Source organism: Myotis lucifugus, unplaced genomic scaffold, assembly GCF_000147115.1.
Source record: "Myotis lucifugus unplaced genomic scaffold, Myoluc2.0 scaffold_577, whole genome shotgun sequence".
NCBI classification, from domain to species: Eukaryota; Metazoa; Chordata; class Mammalia; order Chiroptera; family Vespertilionidae; genus Myotis; species Myotis lucifugus.
This window is the reverse complement of record NW_005871625.1, coordinates 261,722-287,080: the sequence shown is the minus strand read 5'-3', so window position 1 is coordinate 287,080 and position 25,359 is coordinate 261,722. Positions and strand designations below refer to the sequence as shown.

General features: G+C 43.8%; 1 protein-coding gene across 2 annotated transcripts in view; it reads right to left on the bottom strand.

Annotated features, from left to right (window-relative positions):
• Positions 1-1,178: 1,178 nt before the first annotated feature.
• Positions 1,179-25,359, bottom strand: part of FAM120A (family with sequence similarity 120A) — a 92,916-nt gene continuing 68,735 nt past the window's right edge. Inside the window, exons 11-17 of one of the 2 annotated variants that reach the window (XM_023745752.1) lie at positions 23,230-23,344; positions 17,979-18,188; positions 16,068-16,251; positions 15,451-15,588; positions 13,255-13,396; positions 12,705-12,801; positions 2,762-3,070 (exon numbers count right to left, since the gene is read on the bottom strand). In XM_023745752.1, coding sequence (XP_023601520.1) covers positions 2,762-3,070; positions 12,705-12,801; positions 13,255-13,396; positions 15,451-15,588; positions 16,068-16,251; positions 17,979-18,188; positions 23,230-23,344 — 1,195 coding nt within the window. Of the gene's footprint in view, positions 3,071-12,704; positions 12,802-13,254; positions 13,397-15,450; positions 15,589-16,067; positions 16,252-17,978; positions 18,189-23,229; positions 23,345-25,359 lie in introns of both variants that reach the window. The other variant, XM_023745751.1, reaches the window with a different exon arrangement.

Here is a 25,359-nt window from a genome sequence, read left to right as displayed (position 1 = left end):
CGACGCCAGGTCCCCCCCTGCCCCACGCAGGCCCCTTCCCGCCCTACGCGAGACTCCCTCCGCCCACGGGCAGGAGCGCACAGCTCCGCCTGCCTGCGTCCTCCTCCGACTGCGTAGCGGGCGGGGCCGAGGCGACTCTCCCTGCCGCCGGGTCCCGCCAGCTTCCCCTTCCGCCCCCGGTTCCGCGCGGAAGGCGCCAATCGCGCGCCCGCAGCCGCGGTCCCCGCAGGGGCAGCTCAGGACACGCAGAGGGCCAGCCCTGGGCGGAGGCCGGCCGCAGGCTCGGGGCGCCTCGCCGCTTTCCAGCCGTGTCGCCTGCAGTGGGTGAAAGCTGCTCTGCGGTGATGATAGTGTGGTCCTGACAGGATGGCTGAAACCCCCAGAACAGTGCTGCTAAAGTAGCATTTCCTAGTTCGGCACCATCATTGAGGGGGTCAGAGCACGAGAGATTGACAATGGGTTTTCAGAAAACAGGCACCAGTAAAAACGAATTCCGTCGCCCCGTCTTGTGCTCAGCACTCAGAACTCACTGATGTAAAAACACGGCTGCCCGGCACAGTAACGCCAAATAACTTCGGGAAATTCACCCCCCCCCCCTCCCAGTGCGGGCGGTGCATGACCCCCCAGGAGCAGATAGGACGGGGCGGGGCGATGTTACAGGTCGGAAACCTGACCAACAGCCAGGTAAGGTCAGTCCACTGGTGCCGTGTTAACTGCATGCGCCCCAGAGGAGGGACATTCCACAAAATGCCCAGCAGCACTCTCCAAACTGCCAGACAAGAGCTGGAGGAGACAGGACAACCAATGTAATGTGGGGGACCCCAGGACAAAAAGGGACATTGAGTAAAAAGCCGAGTAAAGTATGGATTTGGCTAATGTTTAAAAAGTGGCTTAATCAAGACCAAATTTATTTCTTCCTTGGGCTTTTTAAGAAACAATAACTTTCTATTTCTAAGCCTACTCTATCATAGGGACTGTCTTCTTTGTAACAAACTCAGACACCAGCATCATTTCCACATTAACGATGTATGTAAATTCCTTTAGAGCTGGAAACCTGGAATTACTTGCAAAGGACAAAATATTTCTCAATCTTGTTTATTTGACCAAGCTCTTCAGTAGCTGTTTCAATTTGAATTAAACTTCAGTAAAATACAAGGAATTTAAAAGTCACACCATACTTTATACTAAAAGAATAAAGATTTTTATTAAGCATTGTAAGTTGCATTCAATAGCCTTCAATACACCACACCACAACCCATCTACAATCAGTCAAACCCAACAGCAGTTCATTCTTGCACAATCCATGAGTTAGGGCAAAACTCCCTTCAACTTACAGTAAGATCCTACTCAGGTCTTGCGGGCAGGGATTGGGGAATTACATCTCGTTTCTGATCACTAATGTGTGATGAAGAGCATCAGGAGAATTATATGAAAACGAATAAGAAGTGATTCTGATTTCAAAGTACATTGTTTGGAAACATTAACAAAAACATCAAAATGATATAAGTATACCTGCTTCTACTAAATTCTTGATGGGAAAGTTCTCAAGAACAAGCAATTTGTTTCCTGCTACAGAAGGGGGGGGGGGGTTAAAGATCAAAGGGATTTTTTTTTGTTTTTCACAGAATTTCATATTTTGCTAATATGAAGGAATAAAACAGCAACAAAGAACAGTAATGCATACAGCAGTGAATACACCAGGGTAATGTTGATATTCGAAACAGCTAGATAATTTTGGGGTGTTTTAGAATAAATGCAACAGAGGTCAATAATCACAAAATTTTAAGGTTAGAGCAAGATCAGTCAATGACTAAACAGAGTTAACATCTTTTATAGAACTATTACTGATTATTAGCATTTTTGTTTTGCAAATGGGCACATACTGGTAAGAATGGAAGAAAGGACAATAACATGCATAATATTAACTACACACTTTAAAAATTATGAACCATGCAGTAAGTTTAGCTCAAGTAGTAGCACTAATGGTCTACATTCGATTCAAAACCACATAGTTCATTGATCACAGATGCATGGTATTTAAGTCACAAAAAGTTTCAGAACACATTGTATTGATTTTGAAAGGTCATTTGCATCTTCTATGATTTCAACTTTATCTCCATTTAACTTGCTTGTAAAGTATGTATGATGTACTGTATATTTAAAATCAGCAGAACGGCAATATTACTCTATAATTTTTTGTTTTGATAGTTGCACTTTTTCTTTTAACACAAAAGAACCACATCAACAGTGATGAAATTTAAGTAAGAAAGAAAAACTGTGGTTGTGCCTTATTTCTTTCATAATCATAAAATCAAAGCCTTAAACAAAGCTTTCTTGTGAACAGTAATGCAAAATCAAAGATAATGGCATACATATGGTGCCAAATGCTAAAAATGATATTTTAAGCTATATATACTTAAAGACTGCCAAAATTTGTTTTCTTTATAGTTCAAGAAACACAACTATAGGCTTTTGTCATAACCAGTTTAAACTTTGTGTGTACTTCATTTTAAGAGTGGGAGTCAAATGCTCTTCATTTTCTTTCTCTCTTTTTGTTTATTGTAGCATTTTGACTACAACTGGTTAAAACTAAAAATGTGTTTTTTAAATCTCTGATATCAAAGAGGGATCCGAATTTCCAAAGTCCTCATTTTTCTCTTACGGAAAGGAAAAAATGTACATAACTGTAGGCTCTCTTTCTCTCCAGATATTCCTAAATCCTTACCCTTCCAGCATCCTTCACCCTCTATAAAAAATAAGTTTATTCTTCTTGCTTTAAGACAGCTGCCTCCAGAGCATCAGCTCCACGGCAAGCACTGTCTGTGCTTAGTGCATTTAAGTGAGGATTTGTATTGCACGTCTTAGAGTCATTGTTCAAGGCACTTTCCGAGTGGCTGGGGGCCCTGGTGTCGCCTGCACTCCCATTCATCTGGGAAGCTGGCTTCTCAGCCACCACTCCATTTTCAGCCAGGGACCCGTCTGAAGATATGGCGGAGGACTTGGATTCCCCGGATCGCGACTTCAGTTCTTTGGCCACTTCTTCTGCTGAAGCAGCATAAGGAGGCTTGCCCTGTTTAAAATGAATTACACAGCGATTAGCAACTCTTGATAAACAGTGGGAAACAGGGGTGCTAACGAGGCCTAATGATACTCACTGCAGATTCAAGAACAGAATACAGTGTATGTACTTTATTTTTTAAAATAGATTTTTATTTTTTATAACATTTTAATGTTTTTCTTGATTTTAGAGAGGAAGGGAGAGAGAAACATCAGTCAGTTGCCTCCTGCATGCATCCCAACTGGGAATTAAATCCACAACCTGGACATGTGCCCTGACCGGGAATCAAACCCACCACTTTTTGGTGTTTGGGACAACTCTCCAACCATTGAGCCACACTGGCCAGGGCAGTGTATGTGCTTTCCTCTACATTCTGTTATATACTCCATACACACTGTAAGTCTGTATACACTCTCTGTATATTGTTATATACTCTACATACATCCTCTACACTGTAACATACTCTGTCTTCGCTTCTGATTGACCTGAATCTGGCAGAAGCTTCTCCATCTCAGCAGTTCCTCCTGTGTCCCTGTTCCTCAACTTCCCTGTAGTTAATGTGCTGACGATGAGGGAGATCCCCACTTGAAGAGCACTGAGTCATTTAAAGTAAAAAAAGGTCTCTCAATAAGTCTACTCGGAAGTTTCAAACTACGCCTGTCCTGCACATGACCTCCAAAGGGATATCTGCACGTAACAGGCAGCGGGGACGTCCATTTCTACTGGGAAATGAAGAAATGACACAATCATTGCTGGGCAACATCGACAAGAAGGAAGTCTGCACTGATAATCGCTATATGTGTTTGTGGCTTCTCTCTTCTGAAGGGGTCTCCCCCTCTTCCTAACAGATTTAAAAACAATTCTCTGGAAAAAAATGAACATTGAGACTGACTCAGCACATTTCCTCTCTGTACGGAACCATGAAGACAGACTGAGCTCTTTCAGTTGCTTACATCCTAGAGCAGCCATGGGCAAACTACGACCCGTTTGAAATGAATAAAACTAAAAAAAAAAAAAGACCGTACCCTTTTATGTAATGATGTTTACTTTGAATTTATATTAGTTCACACAAACACTCCATCCATGCTTTTGTTCCAGCCCTCCAGTCCAGTTTAAGAACCCACTGTGGCCCTCGAGTCAAAAAGTTTGCCCACCCCTGAACTAGAGCATGGGTTCTCAACCTGGCATCATGGCATTTTGGACCTCATCATTCTGTCAGGGGCTGTCTGTGCACTGTAGGGAGGTTAGAAGCATGACTGGCCTCTGCCCACACAAGTCCACAGCACTTGCAGCCAAGCTGTGACAAATAACCCTGTCTCCAAACAAAGCCAGTGTCCCCTAGGGCTGACATGGACAGGGCTGAGACCCACTGTCAGAGACTGACTGTTGCTGAAGAAAACATTAATGGTCTTTACCTTCAAAAGGTCATTGTTCAGATAAGAAAACAGAGGCATAGAATAGGTAAGCTGCTTAGAGGTCTTCCAGCTCCACATCCCATCCCCTTTCCACACAAGATGGCAATGCATCTAGTGCCTTTTAGTCCTTTCTACTCAGGCTTAGGCCTGCTCCCGGGTGGCAGAGGGCAGGCCCAATTCCTAAGTGCAGCCCCTGGTCAGGCTCAGAGCAGGGCCGATTGGGGAGTTGGGGCGCCGCCCCGTCATGCACAGAGCAGGGCGGATCGGGAGGTTGCGATGCCACCCTAAGTCACGCTCAGGGTAGGGCCGATTGGGGGGTTGGGGCACCGCCCCCTGTCACACTCAAGGCAGGGTCGATGGGGAGGTTGCGGGGCCACCCCCTGTCACGCACAGAGCAGGGCCAATCAGGGGGTTGGGGTGCTGCCCCCTGTTACGCACAGAGCAGGGCCCATCAGGGGTGTTGGGGCTCCGTACCCTGTCACACACAGAGCAGGGCGGATCAGGGGGTTGGGCGCTGCACCCTGTCACACTCAGGGCAGGGCCAGTGGGGAGGTTATGGCTCTACCCTGTCACACACAGAGCAAGGCCCATGGAGGGGGGTTGGGGCGCCACCCTCTATCACCCACAGAGCAGGGCCGATCAGGGGGTTGGGGCGCCGCCACTTTTCACATTCGGGGCAGGGCCGATGGAGAGGTTATGCTCTACCCTGTCACACACAGAGCAGGGCTCGTGGGGGGGGGGGGGGGTTGGGGCGCTGCACCCTGTCACACACAGAGCCGCAGGGCAATCAGGGGATTGGGGAGCTCCTCCCTATCAGGCACAGAGCAGGGCTGATCAGGGGGTTTGGGCGCTGCCCCCTGTCACGCTGATCCCGGTGCCGGGAGCCTCGCTGCTCCACTGATCCCAGTGCCGGGAGGCATATTACCCTTTTACTATATAGGATAGAGGCCTGGTGCACGGGTGGGGGCTGGCTGGTTTGCCCTGAAGGCTGTCCTGGATCGGGGTGGGGGTCCCCACTGGGGTGCCCGGCCAGTCTGGGTGAGGGGCTGAGGGCTGTTTTCCGGAAGCGAGTGACTGAAGCTTCCAACCGCTCCTTGTTTTCTTTTTTTCCTTTTTTTTATTCTGGGCCAGCTTTAGCTCTGAGGCCTCGCCGCTGAAAACATCGATACAATGTTGCTAAAACCCGGCTGAATGAAAGCCGGTTTCTGGGGTTTTGTTTAGCTTCTTATTTGCAACATAGTAGATAGTTGCTTAGAGTTGCCGCTGAGAGGCCGGCAAGTGAGGCGGGGAACTTTGGAGTCCGCAGTCACTGAAGCAAGCAAACCTCCCTGCTCGCTTCAGTGCATGGCTGCCGGCCACCATCTTGGCTGACAGTTAATTTGCATATACTCACTGATTAGCCAATGAAAAGGGTAGCGGTCGTACGCTAATTACCATGTTTCTCTTTTATTAGTGTAGATACTATTTTTCATATGAACTATAAATCTACTTTTGCTCCACCGTGTATATTTGAAGGTTGCTAAGAAAGTAGATCTTAACAGTTATTACGAAAAGAAAAATTTCTTTAATTATGTAAGATTATGGATTTTAACTAGAACTTAATGTGGTTATCAATTCGTAACACATATAAACTAGTGGCCCGGTGCACAGATTAATGCACATTGAAAGGGAATTTGGTGCAGATGAACCAGATTCAGGGATGACAGGGTCCCAGCAACAACCTAACCTACTGGTCATTGTGCGTCATTGCTACCGGTCGAACGGCTGCTTAGGCTTTTGTATATATAGATATTGAATCATTATGTTGTATACCTGAAACTATTCATAATAGCCCCAAAATAAAAACAACCTGAATGTCCACACACTGATAAATGGGTAAACAAAGTGTGGTCCATGCACACAATAGAACAGTGATGGCGAACATTTTGAGCTCGGCGTGTCAGCATTTTGAAAAACCCTAACTTAACTCTGGTGCCGTGTCACATATAGAAATTTTTTGATATTTGCAACCATAGGAAAACAAAGATGTATATTTTTTATATTTATTTTATATATTTAAATGCCATTTAACAATGAAAAATCAACCAAAAAAATGAGTTCGTCTGTCACCTCTGACATGCGTGTCACAGGTTCGCCATCACTGCAATAGAACATAATAATGAAAGGGAATGAAGTGCTGGTACATGCCCCATATGCATTTACATGAAAGGTACAGAGAGTAGATACGTGGTTGTCAGGGGCAGAGGGAGTTTGGGGTGGGGGTAGTGACTGCTTATGACAGTGTTTCTCAACCTCTGGGTCGAGACCCCTTTGGCGGTCGAACGACCCTTTCACAGGGGTCGCCTAAGACCATCCTGCATATCAGATATTTACATTATGATTCATAACAGTAGCAACATTACAATTATGAAGTAGCAACGAAAATAATTTCATGGTTGGGTCACAACATGAGGAACTGTATTTAAAGGGCCAGAAGGTTGAGAACCACTGGCTTATGAGTATGTGTTTCTTCCTAGAATGATAAACTACTTCATGGCCTTGAGAATTGTATACTTTAAACGGGTGAATTGTATGTTTTGTGAGTTATATATATATATATATATATATGTAAAAAAAGGAAAAGATAAAAAATCAACAGTGTGACAAACACTGAAGATGGACCCTGAGAACCAGGATAACAGGATCACCAGAGATTTTAAAAAGCAAAGAAAAAGCACAGAAATGAAAAACTACTCATTCAAGAAAACTTTCTGATGCAAATCAAGATTTAAAGTTGTGTTTGAAAGAGCTTGTCCTGTACTGAGCACATGGACCCAGAGCAACCAGCAGCAGGACGTATCACTAAACTTTGACAAAAAACAACAACATTTGGATATTTAAGCCAAAACAGCAAATGGCTTTAAAGGGAAAGACAATTAGATTACTACCAGTCTTTGACAGCAAAGCTTTATAACAGGAGAAAATGACACCACAGATGCTTTAAGACACTGGGGGAGCAAGATGTGAGTCAATGTTTTCAAGAACAGAATACCCTGCTTTAAGCTCTTCACTTTATGTTTCATTTTTACAAACTGAAGGCAAGGCCGCCCCCAGCAAAAACATGACAACCCTCTTTGTTGCGGTACTCACTTTATTGCAGCGGTCTAGAAAAAAACCCCACAATATCTCCAAGGTATCACTATGTTAGGAAAACAATGACTAGTATTTTCAAACTGAGTATTTGTTCCCTAAGTCCTCACTGAGGAATATACTAGAGAAAAAGCATCAGAGGGACAAAATGGACCTGCAGACATAGGCTGTGGGTCCCGGATGCACAGATGTATGGAACCTGGACAGATAAGGCTAAAGGAAGAGTGAAGCAGGTCACTGCTGTATGCTGAACAATGCAGGCAATAACAGCACAACTATTTCTTTTAAAATGCAAGAATTATAGGACATATACCAACATTTTAGTTGTCCTCAGTGATGGTGTCGGTGATGGCAGTATTAATGTATTGAGCTGCCAGTGTGTACAATATGGAATCTACACTAACAAAAGACAAACATGCAAATTGACTGTACCTTTGCTACACCTTAAGCCACGTCCAACAGCCAATCAGAGCGACTATATGCAAATCAACCAAGATGGCGGCCAGCAGCCACAGAGCTGGAGCGAGCAGGAGGCTTGGTTGCCCCAATGATGGAGGAAGCGAAGATTCCCAGCTGCCGTGGCAGCTCTGAGCTCCACTCAAAGCAACAAAGTTTCAATTAGAGAAGGTAAATAAACCCCATATACCTGCTTTCAGCCGGCCATGGCCATGGAGCTGGAGTGAGCAGGAGGCTTCCCTCCCGCCCGCCCTGGTTGGCTCTGAGCTCCTCTCAAGGCTACAAAGTTTCAATTATAGAAGGTAAATAAACCCCATAATAATAATAATAAAAAGATAAAAAGGAGAGGCTGGGAGCTTCCATTGCCAGGGGACTTGGACAGCCTGAAAACGGTCCTCAGCCCCTCACCCAGGCTGGCCAGGCACCCCAGTGGGGACCACCACCCTGAAGGGGGTGTGACCAGCCTGCAAACACCCATCAGCGCCTCACCCACGCTGGCCAGGCACCCCAGCAGAACCCCCACCCTGATCTGGGACACCCTTCAGGGCAAACCAGCTGGCCCCGACTCATGCACCAGGCCTCTATCCTATATAATAAAAGGGTAATATGCAAACTGACCCTAACAGCAGAACGACTAAGAATGACTGGTCACTATGACACACACTGACCACCAGGGGGCAGACGCTCAATGCAGGAGCTACCCTCTGGTGGTCAGTGTGCTCCCACAGGGGGAACTTTGCTCAGCCACAAGCCAGGCTGACGGCTGCCAGTACAGCGGTGGTGGTGGGAGCCTCTCCCGCCTCCTCAGCAGCGCTAAGGATGTCCGACTGCAGCTTAGGCCTACTCTCCGCTGGCAAGTGGACATCCCTCGAGGGCTGCCGGGCTGCCAGAGGGATGTCTGACTGCCAGCTTGGGCCCAATCCCCAAGGGAGCGGGCCTAAGTCAGCAGGTGGACATCCTCCGAGGGGTCCCAGACTGCAAGAGGGCATAGGCCGGGCTGAGGGACCCCCCTGAGTGCACAAATTTTTGTGCACTGGGCCTCTAGTCCTATATAATAAAAGGGCAATATGCAAATCGACCGAACGGCGGAACGACCAGTCGCTATGATGCACATTCACCACCAGGAGGCAGACGCTCAACGCAGGAGCTGCCCCCAGCCCACAGGCCCCGATCGCCCAATGGTGAACGGGGAACCGGGGGTGGGTGGTCACGGACGCAGGTGGCGCCAGGCCAAGGCCCCGCCCTGCTGGTCACCCCCACACAGAGGGCGACTAGCGGGGATGATGGGAGGGTGGGGGGACTGGGCTGGCTAGCGGGCAGAAACGGCCAACCTCTCTGTCTCTCCCCCCAGTGGGCAGGGAACCGGGGGTGGGTGGCGGTGGGGGGTGGGGCTGGCTGTGGGCAGCAGGGGAAGATGGCCCTGATGGCAGGCCAGGCCTAGGGACCATACCATGCACGAATTTCATGCACCGGGCCTCTAGTAAGGTAAATAACAGTTATGGGACATTCTAAGTTAACCATCCCCTGGGTTCTTAGGAACCAAGATCCTCAGGATGGAAGCATATACAGATATAAACAGCAAAGGTTAAGTAAAATTTCTGAAGCTCTAAATTTGAATTGAAAGAATCAATATAAACTCCTGAGGTTTTCATTGAAAAGAAAAAGGCAGCCATATACATGTATACATGTGTGTACACAGCATACATGATGCGCATGCACATATCATCCCTCTGGCTCTATCTACAGGAAAAGCCCAGAAGTCATGACACAACATGGAGATAGGACATCCAGACAATGAAGAGGCCAAGTTGAAAGCACCTTAGACAGCACTTTGAATTGGAAACCTTGGTATGAATTCATGAGGATTCTATCTTTTTTTTAAATATTATTTTAATGTTCTTACTGATTTCAGAGAGAGGAAGGGAGAGGGAGAGAGAAACATCAATGATGAGAGAGAATCATTGATTGGCTGCCTCCTTACACCCCCTACTGGGGATTGAGCCTGCAACCCAGGCATGTGCCCTGACCAGGAATTGAACCGGGACCTCCTGGCTCATGGGTCGATGCTCAACCACTGAGCATACCTGCCTGGAGAAGATTCTATCTTAGCAATACATACAGTAAAAAGCATTTATATTTGTGCGCATATTCATGTATGAAGAAATGGACCTGTGCCTGTGTACACAGAGCACCAGGAACAGTGACCGAACCCCATGGTAGTCAGAGTACACCAGTGCCTATACTATGGCATTGAAAAGCTGTTTCCCACTAAAGAAACCAAGACACTAAGAGAAGTGGCTATTGCAGGTCCGCTGGGATGGGTGATACCCTACACAGAAAGCTACTGAGGACCTCAGGTCATAGCTAAAGGATGTAGTGACCTAGGATGGGCAAGGTGACTGGAACATCACATGCAGACTCTGCCTTTCCTGTAGGGGCTGTAAAACTCGGGCACCAGAAACATGTACTTATAAAAATACTCCAATAAATAAATAAAAATAAATGATGGGTTGAGCACATCTTCGTTCTGCAATCCCTAATGAATGAATGGTCTAGTTCAGTGGTCGGCAAACTGTGGCTCGCGAGCCACATGCAGCTCTTTGGTCCCTTGAGTGTGGCCACGAAGTTTCAATCGCACTGTACGTGTGCGCCCACACGTGGTATTTTGTGGAAGAGCCACAGTCAAGGGGCCACAGTTTGCCGACCACTGGTCTAGTCATTGAGGCACCAAGAAGGTCCAACACATAAAAATAGACAAGCAGACACGAAAGCACGCATCTGCAGGGATAAACCCGAGAACGAGGCAGCACTCAGACCCAGCTACTGCGTATGAGAAAGAGCAAGCAGAGCCGCACTGAGTGTGTGTGTACACTCAGCCGGATCCAGTCTGTCATGGAGCCTGGGCTGTGCTTCCAAGAGTAAGTGAAGGACAAGAAAGGGAGAGAGACTGAAACAGCAACCAAGGAAAATGAACCAAACTCTACTGTGCCTAGGGACAACACACAAGAGTAAAATCACAGAGAACAGGTCTGGGTCGTGATTATTTTGGGTGGAGGGAGGAGGGAGGCATTGGGATAAGGAGCGAGGGGCTCTCAGTATGGCTGGTGATACGATTTATCACATAGTGATGGCACATGAGTATTTGCCTTATAACGAATTAAGCTACACATCTGTTTTGTGCAGTTTTTGAGAATTTATTGGACTGTTAAACTAGAATTCCCTTATGCTGGGTCACAAATTCACCGTATGCACTAATTTCTATTAATTAACTGGTAGCCTGCATTTTCTAATGTTTTCTGACTTACCTAAGAAAATTCTCAAGGTATGTTTTATATTAGTGTATAAGCAACGTGTGGACAGCCCCTACTACCAGCTCGGGAAAGGCCCTGTCATCCACTAAGGAGGACAAGAACACCACAAGGGCCATTTTCACAGAAGAGCTCTGGCTGGAGCCACAGGAAGGCTGTGGCCCCTCTCCTAGACCGGCTGAGAGGTGAGAGTGCTTTTGGCTCAAAATGCACCTGTGTGAAGGCTGAGGCCGACGGAGCCAAGCCCCACCCCTTGCTAGATGCTGTGCTGCAAAGGGGCTGCCTGCGTCCCACCCTCAGGAAAGACTGGCTCTGTACTTGATTTGTTTGATGTATTTCATTGAAACAAGTGGCCAAGGTGCTAAGATCACCTGGTAAAGACAGTTTTATCTTCTGTTGGCCAATTAAGTTTCTAAATATGGGTTATTAATATATTAGTCACAAGAGTGCACGCCTTTTTTTTTTAAATCCTCGAATCCTCACCGGAGGGTATTTTTCCATTGATTTTTAGAGAGTAGAAAGGAGGGGGAAAGACAGAGAGAAACATCGATGTGAGAGAGACACATTGATTAGTTGCCTCCCTCATGTGCCCTGATCAGGACCAGGGATTGAGATTGCAACCGAGGTACATGCCCTTGACCGCAATCGAACCCAGGACCCTTGAGTCCGAGGGACGACATTCTATCCACTGAGCCAAACTGGCCAGGGCAAGTGTGCACTCCTCTTAATGTTTACAAGAATGGCATCGGAATAAACTGTACACTGTGATTAAATACCATAATTCAAGAAGTGGGACGACATACTACAGTGTTAAAGCTGACTGGTTATCATTCTCAAGAGGAAATTCACCAGGATCCAGATCCTATCATCCAAAGCGGAAGCATGTTCCAGTCTTTCCTGAAGACAAACACGTGACCTGTTTCCTCTTGGGATTATCCTTTAAGCAGCACAGCATCCAGCAAGGGGTGGAATGAGAAGTTAGTCAAGATGGTCCAAGAGAAGGAGAAAAAGAGACCTCCTGTCCCAGCACCGATAGTCAGGATTTCCTTTTTAAATCCTAAATGCTATTTACCTAATAATGTTTCCTAATATAAACACCATTAAGGGCCCTGGATTATTCTCCGTAAATCCCTACAAGCAGCTGTGCACCTGAGTACAAACCTAATGGAAATGATTTGAGGGACTTACAGGGGTGAGCACCACATGCCACCATCAAGTTAGATGTTCCATAGAAGGAGCCCAACAACACCCGGCCCCTCTGGATACCGGCACTAAAACATTAGCCTGGAAGACAGACATTAGGGAGTAACCAGCACCAGCATTATGTCGTGTTATTACCTGAATCGCACCCTGGTTTTTGTAACCTCTGCCATAGTACCTCCCACCTCTTCCAAATGTTCTGATCACTGGGGTGGAAATAACTCCTCTTGGACGCCTGAAGAATAAATAGGACAAAAGCAGAAAGACTTGAATCTGTTAGAAACAACACTTAAACCATTTAAAATAATATCAAATGGATTTAAAGGTGTTTAATCTTATGCTATAGGAAGCACCGAGTTTATTAAATCATGGACATGCCAAAGATTGATTCCAAGGAATAAATCTTATTTTTCTTGGTTCATATCCAATGCATGCAATTTGAAAAATAATACGTTTCAAACATACTACTGTTTTAAACATTTATAAATGGCTAATTGAATAATATATGGATAATCATTTGACAATTTAAATAGTTACATAAAGGTATATATAATGCAATCCTATATAATCACTATGAATATTATAAAGAGTGCATTTAGTGATATAAAAATGTTTCTAGTAAACTGAAAAACAAATAAGAGGCTGTTTTTTAATTTCTATAAATACATGTTCATTGATCAGCACTTACCCTCTTGCTGGTCCTCCAACAGAAACGACCTGTAGGGGGAAAGGCCCACGGCCCCCGCGGCCCCGTCTGCTCCCAGCCCAGTGGCCGACCACGGTGCCAGCTATTTCTAGCTTCCCTCCCTGAGAAGGTATAGGTTGGATTCCTACACAAAAAATAGACAAAAAACAAAAACCCTTTAAAATCCCAGGACTAAGAATGGCAAAGAAAAAAGAAAAACAGGGAAACATTTTCCTTTCAGTTGTGGTTTATGTTTTGCACGAAGCCCTTCCACTTGCTTTGTGAAGGCTTCTTGTGGACTAAGTCACATCGTTTGATCTTAATGGTGTAACTGTTGTTACAAATACACCTGACAGTAAGACAAATGTGTTGGCTACTCAAAGGACCCATGATAACGAAATAGGTTACAACTGAGGAGTGCAAGACCGAACTGCATTCCATCAAGTGCTGTCCTGGCTGCAGATGGCACGGCTTCTATCTATTATCTTCTTTTTGGATAATTACTTCAAAGTTTACTACTTTAACCAAACATTATGGAAATTAATCAGTAAACAGAGCCTGTTATTTTTTTTATTGGATTGTTAAATGAGAATTCCCTTATGCTGGGTCACAAATTCACTGTATGCACTAACTTCTATTAATTATTGGTAGCCTGCATATTCTAAGGTTTTCTGACTTACCTAAGAACATTCTTAAATAATTAACTGTTAGCAAAATTTCTGATAAAAACAAAATAAACCAGGACCTCAAGCATCTTATTTTCTGGAAGATGGGATGGACTGTAATAAACTCTCATCATCTAGGTGTTGGCCATGTGATTTAGCAGCCAGGCAGTGCTGTCCAGCAAAATATATGATAAGCTTTACATTTTCTACTAGCCACATTTCAAAAATACAAAGAAACATATGAAATCAGTATTAATAACATCTATTTTATCTCAATATATCTAAAATAATATTTCAACATGTAATCAATATAAAAAACTATTAATGAGATAATTTGCTTTGTTTTTTCCATATTAAATCTTTAAAGTACATTTTTCACTTAGAACACAGCTCAAGTGCTTGAGAGCCACATGTGGCCAGTGACTCTACACTGGACAGTGCAGATCTGAGTTCCAGACACAATTTGAAGAAGTTAGGAGGCAGGCTCTTCTTGTCATTTCACCCTAAGGTTCCCCTGACCCCCATGCTCCCCCGACTGCAGGCTAGCAGGAGATTCCAGTCCAGGGCCATGAGGAGCAGAAGCCAACTGTGAACCAGAGCACACCTCACTGTGTGCTGCATGGCACAGGGACAGGAAGGAAAAAAGCACCGACAGTGGGAGAACCCAGGGGAGGCAGGAAAAGGGGCATGCAGGTCCAGTGCGGAGGGACAAATGCTCCTGTGGCCACACAGGGGGCTGCACTCATCTGTGAGTCTCACTGCTACACCAGAATTCTCTCACAAACCTCTGTAAGCACCCAAGTAATTGAGCTGGAAAACATCCCTGGTTAAAAGAGAGAGGCCTGCCTATCCTCAAAGTTACTTAAAAATGTATGTGAATAACCCTCTAGTGTCGACTTGATGGCCAGGTTTAAATCTGCAGTCTCGAAATGCAGGATTTGTGACAAAGCCCCCAGTCTCAGGCTTCTTATTACAGCAAAATCACAAGACATGATTTCAAAACTAAATGTTAACACTTCTTTTTTCCCTTGTAAGCCTAATACAAATAAGAGAAGCAATGGGAATTTAAAACAAACAAACTCATTTACCAGTATATATCTAATATCAGATGTTTCTTTTAAAATGTTTCAAACTGTGTTAAATTTTTATGCCAGGAATTCTACTGTGGCCTTAGAATCTTCTATACATGCATAATCCTCTTTACCGAGATGGGCTGTTGGGGAATAAGGTAGGAAAGACACATCCCCGGGTATTATTGGGCAGCCGGTTCTATCACAAGAGTGATGGTTAGAGGACTGGGTGCACACAAAGTCTGTGTATAGACACATGACAGCCCAGAAGGAAGGCAGGGATGGGCCACAGCAAAGCTGCTGCAGAGACCTGGGGGCAAACAGGAGCTGGGAGAGGAGCAGAAACAAACGCAGGGGGAGGGGCTCATGGAAAGAATGTGCTGCTAGAGTCAGGACAGAAGAGGAGCCAGAGGAGCAGGGAAGCTGCTGGCGGGCAGAAGCTCTAGAAGGCATGGCATAATTACCGCCCTGCGACTTGCTAGTCCTGCTGCCGTCACTGCCTGAGAAGGCTCCACAGTGTCCTGCTGCCGTCGCCACGCGGAAGGCACGGTAGGCGCCTGTTGCTACAGTTTCCCCATAGGGGCCTCCAAAGCCACAGACTCCTGTGGGACCCGGGTGGAGAGAGACGGGAGAAGCTGTGAGGAACCAGGTTCAGGGGAGAGCCCCCGGTGGTTTTTCAGGCAGAGCGACCCCCATTTCCTAGGTCTTGTTCTTACACCATCAACAGCCAACCCTCTTGTCAACACCAGAACACTGACATGTCATTCCCACCGATACTGAAGGAGCCTCCTGCACCCAGGAGCTATCTGGTGGCCCAGTCAGTATCCAGGAGGAGGCCTTAGTAGAGACCTCACAGGAGAAAAAGTCTTTAAAATCTCATCACTGCAACAGCTTTCGTAGCTCCCTTTTTCCCCTTCCCAGAAACTCTTCTGGGATCCACTTGTTCCTTTCATAACTAAGCCTGCCAGTTAATTACAGTGTCTCAACATGGCAAGATATGGCCCACGAAGGCCTGCAAGCTGTGTGTGCCTCTGCCTTCCCACACCAGCACAGTCCTACCTGCAGAGGGGGACCTACTCACCTGCAAAGCCACGCCCTCGGCCCTGAGCTTGGGGGACAGGCCCGAAGTGCCTCGGGTACACAGAGGTGGGGTAGAAAGGCAGCGCCGAGGGCGGTGGGAAGGGGAGCGGGAGGCTCTGCCGGGAGAAGTTCAGCCCTTCCAGGATGCTCTGCCGCATCTTTTCTACCTTGGCAGCTTGCTCAGCCTGCAAGTCAAGCGCAGCATGTGAAAATGTGACTTAGAAGGTTCCAGCTGAATTAGAATGGACAGGGAGGAGGTGACATAGAGGCTGCTATACCATGTCTAGTTATTTATCTGTAAACAGTCAGTCTGCTCAGTAGTACTTGTTTGCAGAATGAAAACATGACCACAAGAGCAAAATTGCAAAAAAAATAAATAAAAATAAAATAAAATACCTCTTAATCTCAAAAACAAAAATGAATTTCTACTATCTGAGCAGATCCTCAGGTGAGAACCATTGACTCCAATAGCTATTAATGAAGCTGTAAATTTGGGTCTCAAAATCAATGGCTAAGTCAAGACATCTCACCCAGTTTTCCTCTTTCCACCCATGCACTGCAGGGTAGATGATGCCTAGTTCATATCTTTAAAGTTGATTCTCCCCTCTGTAGTATTAGGTCAGGTATTCACTGCATTTCACAGAGAGTCAACTGTGGTACAGAGTGACAGATGCCTCCTCAGAGAAGCCTGGAGCTCTCTCTTCAGGACGGGACCTGACCTGTCTGCAAGACTGCCCGTGGAATGACTGTTGTATCATTTCATGTTCATTACATCATGGAAGACAACATAACCTACACGGATGTGGAATATACAACTTGCGTGTGTCAAATTCCATTGACTTCAGTGCTATAACTCAGCCCAAACAAAGCTCATTCAACGGCCAAAAAATTCAACTGGAGTGTCTTGTGAACAACCAATCTTTAACCAGAATGTGAAAATGTGCTTACTTCATAGTAAACCAGACCTTAGAGATTGCATCTTTTATACTCTAAGGTTTAAAGGCTTGAACTGAATATGAGCCTCTTTTAGGCAATGGGACCAAATAACCTGACAACCCACTTCACTTTATTTTTAAACCAGAATTAAACACCAGTCAATCCTTACTATTCATGAGCTCCACACATCTGTGAATTCACCTACTTACTAAAATGTACTTGCAATCCCAGATCAATACTGAGCATTCTCATGGTCATTCACAGATGTGCAGAGTAGGGGACACTTTGGGTTTCAAGTTGAGGTTGAAGAAGATGACACCCTGCATTTTTGTTTCAGCTTTTATACTGTGAACAAATGTCCTGTTCACCATCTACTTAGTGGTGTTTAAAAATTATTGTGGGTGACTTTGCTGTTTGACTTGGCCCCAAGCGCAGTGCTGAGTGCGATCGGTGTTCCTTAGTACCAGGCTGTGATATGCCTCATGGAGAAAATACATGTGTTAGATGAGCTTTGTTCATTTCAGGCTGAGTTATAGCACTGCTGACCCTGAGTTCAATGTGAGTGAATTAACAATATATAGTCATTGAGATGTTTTTAAATAGAAACACATAAACAAGGTTATATGCTTATCAGTTGACAAAGATGTTGTCACTGGAGGATAGAGGAACCTCGCTGTGCATTTCCCATATGAGGCGAGATTCACTATCTGCTAATTCAATGTTTGAGGCAAATTCATAGAACATAATTATGGTGATTAATGAGGGTCTAATGTAAATGTGTATCCAGAGCTCAGCACTGAACTGACATTAACTCACACATGGGCTGGACCCAATCTGAAACAGAATGCTGTCACCTGGGGTCATTATAAATTTGGTATGAAAGACGACTGATTAGACAGTGAGTGGTATTTCCCTCTGTTTGAAGGTGGACAGCTGTTCCTCCCCACCTCCACCAGACTGCGTTCCTGCAACTGACCTGACCATCACAGAGGTCGATGAGTGGGGTCTTTTCCCGGCTTGCTTTAAGGAGTTTGGACTGGAAGAGCTTCCCATCAAAATACATCCAAGGACAGCAGTGTTCCCAGGGCACGGGCTGGCCACATGCGTCGTTTGCAAACAGGGCCATGTCCACGCCACTCATGAAGAGAGCTGACAGCTGAATGCCTCGAGGGTCGAGGTTCTCAATCTTTAAATGGAAAAGAGTGATTTCTATGGAGTAAGAGTACTGCATTACCAAGTTGTCACAATGTCTGACTACAACTCTCACGGTTAACCAGGACACCCCTCAAAGACACTCTAAGCAAACCTGTTAATCAACACCATACAGTGACCTACCACTGGCCTGTTTCAACACAAAGACTTTTTATGTTAGTTAACATTTAAATTTAAGAGACTATTTTATAAACATACTGAAACATTTCAATTTGGACATGTGAAGCATTATACAAGTGTAAAATAATACTGTTTAAGGTTGACACATGATAAAGTAACAGATTATTAATAGTCTCCTTAGCAGTTAAGAAGCCCACAATTCATTTATGAAATCAAACTTTTACACTTCAGATTCTATATACTGGTAGTGAATTAGCAGAAAGATTGTAAAAAGGAACATTCTAACAAGATTATACATTTTTCAAATAGTTGTATTAAAATATCACTTGGTATAATTTCATTCTAAAACTTGTACTTTGTTTACATTATTTTATATGTTAATGTTTTAGATAGCAACTTATTAATGAGACTGTCAAAATGTTTTAGGAGAAATGGATAGCTTATAAATGAAAGAACACAACAACAAAACACTGTATCTGAACCATGCAGACTATCAGCATCTAGAGGCTGTCTCCCCTTCTTCTCACTGGGTCATTAGCGCTGGGAGCCCTCCTGTGCGCACACAGCTCTCTCTCCTAGCAGCTGCTGTGCAGGGTGAGAAACACTGACAAATACAGTCAACTCTTGATTATCTGCCTGTGAAGGACCTAGTTTGTGGATTATCCGGGACTGAGTTTTAGCTGTCCTGGTTTCTGTCTTCCCACATGGATGGAGTCTCAAGAATGTCATCTTTACGGGTTTCAACCTAAACAATACCTAAATGTGGCAGGTAAACTGGCTTTTCATTAAAGAGAAAAAAGATCATTCCAGTGCCAAATATTGATGAATTTATGAATATTTGCTGTTTTGTGCTATCAGTCCCCATTATTAGTTAACATTATGTTTTCCAACCATTTTTTAATTGAAATATATTTTTTATTATTTTTTTAAATTTTAAGTCAATGCAGTTCAGAACTTCCTGAACCTGGAGAAGTCTCTCCACCCTGCTGACCCCTGCTTCTCCCATGCAATGCTGGAAAGGGGAACTAAACATGTTCAGTTGAGGACAGGTGGGGTTAGGGTGATGGAATTAGATGCATTTTTATGTTTATGAGCAGAAAGTAGGGAAAGAGAGGGCAGATAGGAAGTGGAAACTCTGAGTCTCAAGGCAGTAACAGGGGGTTTTTCCTCCCTAAAAGCTGACATTGTGGGAATGTGCCAAGGCAGCAACCTGGCCTCCTCTTTTCCTGCTGGCCATGGCCTCTGGGCCAGGTCAAAGCGGAGGGAAAGGCAACAATGTGCTGGTGCTGCTCGAAAGTCTGCTGGCTACAAAAGCTAAGGCAGGTGCCAGCAGCAGCCTTCTGCGGAAGCACGATGCTGCTCCCATGTCTTTGTCACTGGTGGTGTTGGTCACACTGACAACAAACCCTTATTTGACTAATAAAGCTCAAAACCACTCTGGGCAGATGGTTATCTGAGTGTTGAGGCTAAGAAAGATGTGTGGAGCACAGAAGCACCCTAGTTAGAGAGAGTAATCTCCTTGTGAGCTGATGAGAGGAATGGAGAAGCCTACATTATCCACACACATTTCTTATTTTAAATAGCCTCACCATTAGTTGAGAAATTGTGTTTTTCTGGATTTAAAAAATCATTTTCAAGTCACTTAGTTTCAGTAATAACAACTACCAGTAATTTATCAGAGAAAAATTCTTAGAATAAAAGTTGTCTAAATAATGGGAATAAAATCTCAGTTGCTGTGTATATCTTGCCTATGGCAATTTTTAAATTACTTTACATAGCAGTTTATACTTCTGTCCTTAAGTGTTAATTATATAAAGAATACTATCTACTATTTATGGGGAACTTAATAAATTTGTATCAGACACTGCTCTAAGTATTTTTGCATGTATTGCCTCATTTACATCTCAACAATCATATGATGCAGGTGCTGCTCTTAGTACTCCACTTAATAGATGAAGAAACTGAACCACAGGAGCTCAAGGTCACAATACTGGTAACTAACAGCACCAGAATCTGAACTCTTGACCACACCCTCCAATCTCAATTTCTTATACCAACCAGGATAAAATATTCAACACTATCCAAAGTTCCTCAACTTGAGAAATGTTGACAACATTTTCTGACTTTATAGGAAATACAGTATGGAATTTAATCTCTGCCCAATTAGGTCAAGAACCAAATTCCAGTAAAGTAACTTTGTCTGATTTCTAATTACTGGGCAGCAGACTCTTACTATGACTGGTCCTATTTACCTACATGTACAATAACTCATACACGCACCACAGACATGCTGCAGCCCATACGCTGTATTTACAGCTCTTCATTTTCTATCTTTATATTTTGCACTTGGCATGTGAAACTATTAGAAGAATGTAAGACAATTATAGGGATGTCAAGAGCAAGGAGAAACTGGACAAAAACTGAAACTGTGCAAAGGTCCTTCTCCTCACCCTTTACCCGCCCCTCCTCCAAACACAGTACTGACTCTACCTTAGTGATTTCATCCACGCTGGTAACCTAGGCGAAGCACCTAATATACCAAAGAAAAGTGAGGGGGTAATCATGGCCCCAGGGCCTCAATGAGCCACACAGAACACTCAAATGTTTAGGATGCAGGGGGTGGACAGAGCACAGACCAGATGAAACTCTTATAAAGTCATTTTAACTAATAGTTTCAACATATTTCCCGACCCAACCTCCCACCAGAAAAGCCAACCAGAGGCCAAATTGTCAAAATTAGGTCTTTTCTTTCTATTTTCCTGTTTATTCTCAAAGCATATAGATAGAAGTGGAAGAGAAACAGGGTCTGGCAATCCACAAACTGGATACTGGCCCTTAAAACACCACCAAATATCAAGAGTTGACTATATCCTACACAGTGAAATGGCTTTTTGTAGGAAAGCACTGTCACTGACTTTGATATATCGAAACAACTTTTAATGATTAAACGAAAAAGAAGTTTTAAAATTTACTTTTCTATCACTGAATTTTAGGACCCTCTCTCAGCTCTACATTGGAATTTTTGTAGCATTTAAATAATAATTATTCCTATCAGTTCTCAATCTGATAGCTGAGGGTATCTTCAATCTTAAAAAACCAATTACCTCTACCCCCAAGGACAGCTATTGTTTTTCCTTCTGGTTCTTTCAAAATCTATGCTACTCATGAACGGAGTGCCAACGTCCAGGCTGCCCTTGGTGAAGGGAACACAGACCTCTAGACCAGAAGAGTCAAAGGGACAGGGGTGGGCCTGAAGTACCTGCATTTTCTAACACAGCTCTAGAAACCTAGCTTTAGATGAAGAATCGGGAGAAAACCATGAAAGCACTAAGACTTCAAAAGAACCAAAATGAAAGCTTAGAGTGTGACTGTCTTTCGAAAGTTATATCCTATGTGTTGATCCAAAAATGAAAAGGATATGGGAGAAAAGATGAACTTTGAGTAAAAGCAACTTGATGGTGAATAAGGCTTGGTGGGCATACCTGATACCTGGCGGTCTGATTTTCAGAACTGGGATGTCAATACTGATGTAATAATCTAAATAAGAGAAACAGGAAGTAGAGGTAGAGGGATGGCACCACACTCTAGTAAAAGTATTTACAACACCCCTGAGCAGTCTGGTGATGAAGATGGTGGTGGGGGCACCACACTCTAGGACACAGGAGGTAGAGCCTGTGCTTAGTACCAGCCTCTCAGGGGACACCCGGCCAAATATTCTAGAACAAAAACTTAAATTCAAAACCATTAGAAATAATTTCTGTCTAACAAACAGAAAAGCTTAATCTACAAAGTAAAGAATACAATTTGAGGTAGATTCTCCTAAGTTTGTTATCTTATTTAGCTTGTTTCAAAGTCATCAGAAGCCTAAGGTGACCACAATGACATGGGATCCCCACAGTCAAGGGTCACTCAACACCAAATTACTGAATTTAACTCAATAATTTAGGGAAACCAGAAATTTATTGAGCCCCAACTGTAGAACACTAAAAATCTATAAAGTGAGCCTAAAACTCCTCTGTAGGGAAAGAACGCCTTCATAAAGAATGGCTAAAAGATCTAAAGGTGAAGGCGATTTCATAAAAAGAGATTACTTGATTACAAATCAAATTTTGTCAAACAAACAAACAAATAAATAACCAACAGCAAAGAAAAAAACAAAACCCTATGCATTAAAAAGAAAAGGTAGATTCACTAATTTAGCTAACTCTGAAAAGTCTTGAACTTTCTAAAATTTAATGTAGAAATTAGAAAGCAAGTATAGCCATGCGAACACAGCAACTAATAAAAGTGCACTAAAAAGATAAGCACACTGAAAAATCAGGTGACAACGTGGAGAAAACTAATATTATTAAAACAAAGAATAAAAGGAATTACTAGAAGGGAAAATTAAAAGGAATATGATGTTAAATGCTGACTAAAAGGGCACAGGAATGATGATATAACGTTGTTCTTCAAGTGTTTTTTTAAAAGGGAGTTACAATACTAGGAGGACAAAGACTATGGTTTTTGTTTTGTTTTGTTTTGTTTTTAGAGAAAACGAATGTTGTAATTAGGAACAACAGAACGAAATAAGAAAAAGATCCTGGCCAGATGTTAGGAAATTCTTAGGACCAAGCCCTCCCTCCCAGGGTTTGGGATCCCCACCTGAAATAAAAGGCAAGTTCATTTCATGATATGAAAACAAGAATAAAACACCCGTTGGTATACAAGGGAAAAACTCGGACAAAAGTAGACATGACCATTTCAATAGCTGGGAAGGAAATTCCCTTTGCCCTGAAGGCTCTCGAGTTCTCTTCCTGAGCATTACTGGTTTGATGTACTCAGCTGCCAGGTGAGGTGAGCTGTCCCTTGACTCCAGAGCAAGGCTCCAGGATGAGGAAAGAAGTGTCAGTTACCTTGAGCTCCTGCAGCTGATCAGGCTCGTAGAGTTTGGGGGACAATGCCTGAGCCAGGAAGGCATCCAGCTCCTGACGACGCAGTATCCGTGCTCCAGGCCACTGCACCATATACCTGCAGGGTGGACAGACAGAGAGGGCCCGCAATTAGGATGCAGCGGTCCCCAGTCACATGCATGACCTGGTGTTCGGGTCACATAAGCAAAGGAGGCTTCTACAGCTTTCTTACCCAGCTTTCCTATTTTCAGTGATGATGCCATTTACAAAACCCAATCATCACCTAGCCAATCAGCATTCTAGAGTAATTGAAAATGACACTAAATTTATACATACTGCAAACTAGCTGGTTGGTAATTTTTGATATACTTCACTTTTGTGAAGTATTTAAATCCTGAAAACACATAATATGTACCAAATTTATATTATGATTTATCTATTTAATTCAAGGATACCTAGGAGGCAAACCTAGGTCCAAATAAGACAGATGAATCCCTTGATGAAGTGTCTCATGAACCATCTGCACAAGGGGATCCAGCAGTGGCCGGTGAATGGACAGGGACGAAGCGGAAAGGAAGACCAGGACGAGAATTAAAACTGCAGTCTTCAGAATGCACGCCTACAGTCCCCGAGCACAGATTTACTGGGGGCTACCCTGATGTGAGCAGCTGACGGGAAAGCAATTTCTAAATCGACAACTTCCATTTGCCTAAGAACCACCAGGTGTCCACCTTCCCTTTTTCCCAACCAATCCTCTTCCCCTTATTCACCTTGCAGTGCAGATGCCCATTTGTGGTGAGAGCCTGAGGGGCCAACCACTAAGAACTTGGTCATAAGTCCTGCTCAAGTCCAACAGTTTCTAATTCTCTGCATCCAGCAAACTTAAAGGATGACCTAATCAAGTTGCCAGCTGATCACTAAAAATAACTTCTGGTGATAGATCCCTATGTCATCTCTGCATGACACGCCTCACAAAGCTCTTTTTAGTCCCATCTGCTGGGAAAATTTTCTTGGGCTTAACATCTAAGTCAACAAAAACGAGAATCACAGTTGGTGCAAAGCCCTATCTCTTTTTTATAACAATTAATATTCACCACAGGACCATGAACTAATGGGAGAAGGAAGAGGTTCCATCCAGTTCATTAAGAGAAATATTTTCAATAAAAATCCCAACACTGCTCACTAGGTGCCAGGCATTGGTCTAATCATTTATATGCATTGGCTCCTCACATGGTCACAGAAACTCAGAGGAACCATGACTGTCCCATCTGAGAGATGGAGAAACAGAAGCACAGAGCTTAGATACTTCATGGTAAAATTGCATAGCCTAAGTAGGAAGTAAATGAACTTCAAAGTAAAAGACAGTAGATGTTAAATCTCTGTGGTATTTATATCTGATCAGATACATTTTTAAAAAAATATATATTTTATTGATTTTTTTACAGAGAGGAAGGGAGAGGGATAGAAAGTTAGAAACATCGATGAGAGAGAAACATCAATCAGCTGCCTCCTGTAAACTCCCCACTGGGTATGTGCCTGCAACCAAGGTACATGCCCTTGACTGGAATCGAACCTGGGACCCTTGAGTCCACAGGCCGACGCTCTATCCATTGAGCCAAACCGGTCAGGGCTGATCAGATATACTTTAAAGAACGATGTAAAAGTTTTATTTCATTAAACTGTCAATATTTGCAATGACAAAAATAACATCCTTTGCAATTGTTTGAGTGACACAAATATTAAATACAATGGTCTTATGAGCTTTAGTGAGGGAAATGTACAGAAAGTGGAAAGGAAGCCCAGAATGAGAATTAAAACTACAGTCTTCAGGATGAATGCCTACAGTCCCCAGGAACACAGAAAAAGAAACAGCAAATATGGAGAAAGTCCCTCCACTTTTCTCTGAAAAAACTACTGTGGAAAAGACTGTGTGCCAATACCCAATGTTCTTTGCCTAAGTATCCATGTTATACATCCCTTTTATTTTTTAAAACTTGTGGTAAAATACACAACATAAAATTTACCATTTTAACCATTTTTAAGTGGACAGTGCAGTGGTATTAAGTACATTTAGTGTTGTGGGACCATCCCCACCACCCACCCCCACAACTCCTTTCATCTGCAAACCTATGA